Raw genomic sequence first — 8,552 nt, 5'->3', positions numbered from 1 at the left:
ATAGTACCTGAGCAGAAATTGATTTCCCTTCAACAGAGGCGTCGTCAATGGATCTAGAGCTATGGACCCCTTTATACAACTTCAGCTTTTATGCTTTTAAGTTATAATCTCATCGACTCACTGAAGCAAATAGGTTCAAAAATCAAAAGAGGTGAAAAAAAAAAGCTTCTGAAATTGGAAGGTGTAGAGTACATTAGAAATCTATGCAGAATTTCCAGAATGAAAGCAACATATATTTTGATATATAGATGGCCAGATAATGTCCAAGTTTCCTCCAAATCTTTACAACTTCCTCTTTCACTAAAAAAAAATGAAGCAATATAATTGGTGCAATTATGTCAAGTTATTATAAAAACAAGCACCAGTTTTCTGACTTATAATTTTGTGTTTATTTGTATTGCAACTCATCAATGTATACAATTGGTTTATATTTTCACAAAAATGGACTTCAAATAATAATGATATAATAATAACAACAATGAAAGAAATATAGCAACTGACTTTTTTTTATCAATATATTGCTGAAATTAATATCAATTAATTACAACATATATTAACTTATATGTAACATAAATATATTTGAATAATAGGCTGTAAAATATTTGATTAGACCCGAAGTGATAAACCGTGACAAACTTACCTTTGGATTTATATATACTCTCTTCCGAACCACATCATTTTGACATAAGTTAATTTTTTTTTGTTTCGGTCACTATATCTTTGAAGAGAATACAAACAAGGATTAAGGACGTCATTAACGACGTCATTGCTGCATTTTATCAAACACCTGATCGTCACGTGCAGACTTAACAAGCGCTCCCCCGTTGAGTCGGAGAGTAGAGATTGTGGAATATTCTAATCAATACAACAGAAGAAATTTCTTCAAAAGTCAGATTTATCTAATTCTAGTCTTCAGAAACTCTAGAGAAGAAAAGTAATGCTACCTTTGCTTGGGGAAGGCAGAACCTTGCTTAGGAAGGCAGATTGATACACATACACCGCACAATATCTAATTCATGGGAAGCAGCAATTAAACAAATTCCCACTCAATTATTTATTTTGGGCAAAAGAGTAGCACAGCTGAGATGGCATACGTGGTGGTTTTCTGAAGGTAACACATCGTGGCGGTCGATTAAATCTAACGACACGTTACTAGTTACGCTTGCTCAAGCTCTCTCACCACAATAATCAAGAATTAAGGATAGATGGGTCAGAGTCAAGAGTCCAGACCCCTACTCACGCCCGTCATGACACCATCCCTCGCGCAAGCAAACCACACGTCGCTTTCAGTCCTATTATTTATCAATTCTCTGCCCTCTATAAATTCCAACCTCGCCACGCATCCCAGCTCCCATCCCACAATTATACAAAGTGAACTGAAAGATCAGATACAGAGAAAAGAAAAGGAAGAAGAAACAAACAGAGAAGATGATACCTGGGTTCAACCGTTCGATCACATTTCCTATGAGCCAGCGACCAAAGTGGCGTACGGCGTACCATGTACGGTCGCTAAGTCTCCCTTGCGGATCACATCCTCTGATAGCGAATCTCGAGGAGCAGATCAAGGCCGTCGGATCATGGGCTGCCAGTGTAAATCCTTCCCTTGTATGGATTGAGGCCGGTCTATCGCAAATCGAGCTGTTACTTTTAGCCGTGAATGAGTTCCTCAACCTCTCAGAGACAAAAACAGTGCTCCGACGAACTGCCGCCTCCACTGAATGCCTCCTCGAAAATTTTTTGTACCTAGTTGATTCGTACGGGTCGTTGCAATCTGAGATAGTCACACTAAAACAGCACCATTTTGAAGTTCAATCAGCACTCAGAAGGCACGACTCTGCATTGCTCGCTTCCTCTGTAAAATCTCAGAAGAAAATTGAGAAGAAACTCAGCCACCTCGCCAGTATATTGCGCGCCTCTACTAAATCATCACATTTGGGGCTTCCCTCTGATGATTCAGAGGCTGAGATTGTCGGGGTTTTGATAGAGGCGATTTGTGCCACGTCAGCAGTCACTGTGGTTCTCGTTAACAGAGTGGTGGCAGTGTCAGCTGCTACCTCCACTGCAGCTGCTTCATTGTCTTCGTGCACAATCAGGCCTTTCAAGAGTAGGATTTCTAGTGCAGAGAAAGAGATGTTGATTCATGTAAAAGTTGAAGAATTAGAAGAATGCGTTGAGATGGTAGAGAGAGGAAGCGACAGGATTCTCAGAAGTCTGGTTAATTCAAGAGTTTCGCTACTAAACATTGAGAGTGGATTGTTTTAGGGACTTAGTTGAGAAGTTAATTAGACTAATATCATAAGTGTACATATGATTTTGACAGAAATTACAAGAGATTTCTTTGATTAAAGATCGTTGTTAAATGTGTTTTTGCTTGTTTAGCTTTTTTGCATTTCTTACATCAATTATTTACTCTCTCTTTTTTACTGAATTATTTTTCTTCTTTTTCATTAGACATAAACGTGGTGTTTGGTCGTGGACTAAAGTTAAGGTGGCCTAAGTTGGATATTTTAACTTAAACTTATCAAAATTATTTATGTTTGGTTGTGCCTAAAGTTATGCTATAATTTAAGTTATTCCTTATTTGATGTAAATTTGATGGCTTAAAGTATGATATTATTATTTTGATTTTTTTTTTAATTTAGTTATTACTGCCCCAGCTATGTACTATATTATTTTGTGTAGTGTTTATTTTTATTTTGTGGACCAATATATACATTACTGCAACAACGTTTTTTATAGCATATTACAAAATTTATGTCATAACTATGAAATTATTAATTCCTTTCGATTGTTTGATGAGCGACTTGATACCAATCCACAAAGTAAGAAAGTGACTGCTCATTTTCTTGTTCAAAAATGAGATAAGGTTAGATGAATCAAATGAATGAAACTATTATATTAAATACATATACGATAAAAATATTAAATGAATGACATTGAAAAATTTAAGATAAAAATATAAAATGTATACTTCTTAAATTTTGGATATTTTGTAATTGGTTCATGTTCCAAGATATGAAAAAGGGATTTTTTTTTTAAATAGTATTCCTTTAAATTATTCAATGGAACAAGTCTTATTTAAGTGGATTTTTGAAAACTAACCTCCACCGAGGATCGGTGGAGAAAAAAAAACCCCACCTACACCGGTTCTAGGGACCGGTGGAGTCAACATTTATCTCGCCACATATATGCTGCACCAAAAACCACACCAAAACCTACACCTATCATGTGGGTCAGTGTAGCTTGAAAAATCATCTCCACCGGTCCACAGGACAGGGTGTAGGCTTGAATTCACATCTCAACCGTTTAAATAATACTGCCCCCTGCATGATTTTTTGGAATCTCTTTTTTAATATTTATATTTTGAGATATCTCAAAGCTATGCTTTGGTGTTAAAAATTTTCTGTGCGGACAGGATCTTGTGAGATTTGATAGGTTGGATCTAGGTCTAGGCATAAAGCATAATAGCACAGACCACAAAGCATGATGGTCAGCAACACTTTCCAAAGGTTTCACCTAAAAAAAAAAAAAAAAAAAAAACACTTTCCAAAGGAGAAATCTCAAAGTTGTGGTGTTAAAAATTTGAAATCAAGGCTCCACTGGTTCTAGAGATCGGTGGAGGTATAGATGAGAGATCTTCTGTGGCGAGGCTATATGTTGGTGCAAAATTGACTCCACCGATCCCTAGGACCGGTGTAGATGGGTTTTTTTTTGCTCCACCGATTCTAGGGATCGGTGGAGGCTAGTTTTCGCAAATCCGTTCAAAGAAGGCTTATTCTGTTGAAATAATTTAAATGAATACTATTTAAAAAAAAAAGGCTTATTCCGTTGAAATAATTTAAATGAATACTATTTAAAAAAAATTATGAAAAAGGTATGACTACAAAAGTCAAATTTAATAATATGAACAAGTATGAATATTGAGCTTGAAGGTTTATAAATATCATATAATATTGATTCAGTTCTAGAAATATAATTATCATTAGTTTCACATTTCGATGAAGTATGAGGCCCTGCCATAGTCTAGAGTAAAGAACACAATATTTTCCGTAGTCTAGGATGTCTATTACTATTTTATTATTTCATGATATTTAATAATTTTGAAAACCATATTGTACACGTAAAGTATTTTAGGTTTTGATATCAAAATATGGAGATTTGGGGTTTATAAATTTTGTTGAATTTATTCGTGATTTTTGGAAATTTATTTGGGTTTATTAGGTTTTTTGTTGATTTTATGGAATTTATTTGAATTTATACGGAGTTCTCCATGGCTGTAAGGGTATTTTTGGAAATAACATTTTTTCAATACCGATTTTTGATAAATACAAAGAACATTATTTTCAATGCAAATGAATAATTGTACATCATCCCACTTTTCAATGCAAATGAATAACGGATTGTGCCTGGGTGAGATAATTAATGAGGAGAGAGGAGTGAAATGGTTGAGAGTCAATGACAGTGGGATCCAATGGCGTAAAATTGAAGGCAAAATTTAAGGCACCTGAGGAGTACCTTAGAGCACAATGATTGTGTAGCAAGAATTGATGAGGAATCCATATCACTTCAGGTACCTGATTGAGTTTGATATGAATGAAATTAATCTAGACCGTTCATTCTTTTAAATTGTACCACATATACCTGGGCGGACACGGACTCATTGCTGAGACAGTACGAGGCATTGCAATTGTTTGACAACTATAAAAGAAAAAAATGGGCGAATATTTAATTAAAAATAAATAAATTGTCAAGTTATTAATACGATTCCATTTTACCAATATATTTTTTTATTATTTTTCTTAAATAAAAAATTATGGACACACCTTCATAGCAAAATTTCAAGCAAGTTTGTCAAAATACATGATCTTGACTCTTTTCTTTAATTTAAAATTGACCTAGTATGTATCCTTTCTTATTTCCTCTCACAGTCTCGTCAAACGTTTTGATGCATTAGTACTAACTAGGGACGGCATCAGAGTTTTAAACTATAAAAGTCAAAAGATCAATTTTATAGTATTCAAAAAAATTTACTCTAAATTATATAAAAAAAAATTACGTATAAACTTATAAATTTTGAAAATTAATAAAGATTAATTAATATCATTCAACTGGAGTGGATCCGCTGCTATTACTTCCGAAATTTTTTTTCTTATCACCCTAATAAATTAAAATTAAATGAATATCATCCGTTTATTTCGAATTCAAATTCCATCATGAACTCGGACTCAATCTGTAGACGGATCTCTAATCCGAACTCTAACCTAGTACGCAGACTGATCGGTGCGCGTACTGAATTTGAGTCCAGATTAGTGCGCATACTGGACAGATCCGAATTGGTGCGCGTTACTGCGCACGGATTGCTCGCCTGTTAAACTTTTATTAATATCTTCATATGTAAAAGTCTATTCTTTAATTTTAGACACACAGCTGGCTCCAGTTCTTATCCGAAACCTTGAGTACTCAAAATATCTTCGGACTAAGAGAATGTTATTTTTCAATAAAAAGAATTAACAGACTAGTCGTTAACTTTTACAAAGTATACTGGGAATTGATTGTCTAGTTTGGGTTCCGGTCTAATTTACTCAAAAGTCAAAATTGACATTTATTACTAGATTTAGAGACGTCACAAGTGAGGTATGCCTAGATATATTTAACATATAGAATTATAGATACATCAAAAATCTAATTTAAAATAAATTAATATTATTTAATGATGGTTTAAGGGCTGTAATTTTACATTATTAAAACTTCAAATAATTCGATGCAAAGAAACCATATGCGTATCTTACAGTTCATGATTAAATGTTGTATTTCTAAACATTTTTTTTAATAATTGCAATGGCTCCCCTTTTAACCATATTATTGATTGTATTTTTTTTATTCATTATTTTACCTGTAACTGCTTTTATCGGTTTGACAAAAATTTAAAACCGATAGATATCTATTTTTCATGTACAATTATGAGGATAAAAAAAAATGTTAGGGTTTAAGTACATTTCACAAACATAAAATTTAATTTGTATAGAGTTCATTATTTTCAAATTTATTTATATGAAGTTCACTCATAAGTCAAAAGATGTGGTGGGTCATGGGTGCACTCAAAGCAAATTTTTTTTTTGCTCGATGAGGAAATTTATTTTGGATGCATCATCACTAACGTCAGCTCGCCTGATAGACTCGTGTTTTGATTTTTCTGCATATCTTGATATGTAGAAGTCTGCTCTTCAACTTCAGATACATCTTTCCCTAAAAGAAAAAAAGAAAAAGAAAAAAGAATTGATAGCCTAGCTTGGATAACGGTCTACTTTACTCAAAATTGACTTTTACTTGTAGCTTCATGAGGCGTCATATGTGAGGTCTGCTTCTAGATATAAAGGCCTTCCTGGGGCCATTTGATGGTTGCCTATGCATTAATTGTAAATTATGAAGGTATAAATGAGGTCTGTTTCTACCGAAATTTTTAAATATATCATTATACAAAAAAAAAAAAACCAAATCACCACTTTCTCTCAAAATTTCGAATTTTGACATGACCGTATTCCCAAAATGCGGCAACTTTTCTGCAGACCGCATCTAGAGGATGCGGCCACCTTTTTTTTTATGCTTTTTTTTCTTCTTCGTGCATTTCAATTTGAATGGGAAAAAAAAAGGGGTGGCCGCATCCCCTAGATGCGGCCCGAAAAGATATGGCCACACCTAGGGGATGCGGCCATATCAAAAATCGAAATTTTCAAAAGTTGTGGTTGTTTGGTTTATTTTTTTTTAAAGTATGGTATATTTAAAAATTTCGGCTGTTTCTAGATATAAAGGCTTTCTTCTGGACATTTATTGGTGGTTGCCTATGTATTAATTGTAAATTATGAAGGTTGGCAAATGCATGAATCATATATAGCACCAAAGATTATGATGGGAAGATGGGCAGCTTTTTATTTACAATAATTTAAAAACTTATTTTTAAATAAAATTTATATTTATATGATTTTTTGGTGAACCTGTAGATTTTCTTTTTAATAAATTGTAACAATGCCACATTTTTTTTTTAGTTTTTGTTTGGTCTCATAATCTAGTTCACAAAAAATCTGAAAGTTAAAAAATCATATCAATAATACAGTTTCTTAGGATGTTTGTATCTCATACAATACTATTCTTTAATATCATATATTGTTTGTATCTCATACAAGCATTGTGATCTTTTTAGATATTTCTAAGTAAATCTTACCAATTCTGCGATTCTTTCTAGTGCATCGTAAAATTACCACAATCATATTATTTATTTACAAATAAATATTTGAGTTACCAAAAGTAAAAAAGAAAAAATGGATGATGGAAGTATAGTTTCTTATTGTAAAGACACAAATTAAATTATAAAAGAAGCCGAATTCAAACTACGAGTTGGATTTAAATCTCTTGCATCGAGAGACTTCTTGAATTTTTTTTTTTTTTTTAATTATTGGGAGAGGCTACCAATGTTTAATTTATTTTGTTTTGTTGTGCTTTTACATCAAGAGTTATGACTCGAGTATGGTACATCTGCGAGCCATGCACTATAAATGTATAATTATTGTTTCGAATATTAATTAAAGATATAAAGGCAGGGCTTAAATTGTGACATTCAGAGCGACCAATTAATAGAGCTTAATTTGTAGGTTCAGCTCCTCTTTAATGATGAAAACAGTTTAGACAGTCCCAAATGAATTCCCATCCTCCCAGGTACCTGACTTAATCTGACCGAAACGGACGGTCCAGATTTACAGTTACTCCACTTAAAAGAGATATCTTCTCAAGGACTAATGTACATTTATTCGTAGGGGTGCTAAGAAGTCACTCTATGATTTTGGACTTTGAAAATATAAAAACCGAAATGTTTGTTCCACGATCTAGAAATACTTTTTGATATTAGTCAACTTCTATATATATCAAAACTTTTGATCTGGAGCCGTGGTGTAACAATTGGTTTTTCTATTTTAAAAGTCCAACCAGTCGATTCAAACTGTTAGATATGATCTCTATATTAAAATATACTTGAAGACCAAATTTTATATTTTTAAATTTTTAATTATTATTTATTAAATCAGTTTTAAAATCACTGAAAACAAAAAGTTTAAAATTGAATTAATAAATAGTAAAAAGTTTCAAAAAAAAATATAAAATTTGTTCTTCAAGCACATTTTAATATACATTAAATATTGAACAATTTGAATTGATTGTTTAAACTTTAAAAACATAAAAACTAAAACATTTATTTCACAACTTGGAACAAACTTTTTAATAATAACTAACCCCTCTTAATATTTTTCTCCGAAATTTTTAAAAGTACTATTTTCTCAAAAATAATAAACCAAAAGACCACGATTATATAAAATTTCGAAAAATAACATGGCCGCATCTAAAAAATGCGGCCACTTTTCTGGTGGCCGCATTTAGGGGATGTGGCCACCTTTTTCTTTTTGCCTTCTCGTGTTGCAATTCAATCTGAAGAAAAAAAAAAAAAAAGTGGCCACATCGCCTAGATGCGGCCCGAAAAAAGGTGGCCGCACCTAGAGAATGCAGCC

At 32.8% G+C, this 8,552-nt stretch overlaps 1 protein-coding gene across 1 annotated transcript; it reads left to right on the top strand.

Moving 5' to 3' along the window:
- The first annotated feature begins 1,320 nt into the window (after positions 1-1,320).
- On the top strand, positions 1,321-2,354 carry LOC144556946 (uncharacterized). The gene has a single exon (XM_078305455.1). The coding sequence runs from the start codon at positions 1,429-1,431 to the stop codon at positions 2,260-2,262; it is 834 nt and encodes a 277-aa protein (XP_078161581.1). The 5' UTR covers positions 1,321-1,428; the 3' UTR covers positions 2,263-2,354.
- The last annotated feature ends 6,198 nt before the right edge of the window (positions 2,355-8,552 follow it).

This window comes from Carex rostrata, chromosome 7 (assembly GCF_964058835.1).
Source record: "Carex rostrata chromosome 7, lpCarRost1.2, whole genome shotgun sequence".
Classification (NCBI taxonomy): domain Eukaryota; kingdom Viridiplantae; phylum Streptophyta; class Magnoliopsida; order Poales; family Cyperaceae; genus Carex; species Carex rostrata.
The sequence above is the reverse complement of the archived record's forward strand: the minus strand, read 5'-3'. Positions and strand labels throughout refer to the sequence as shown.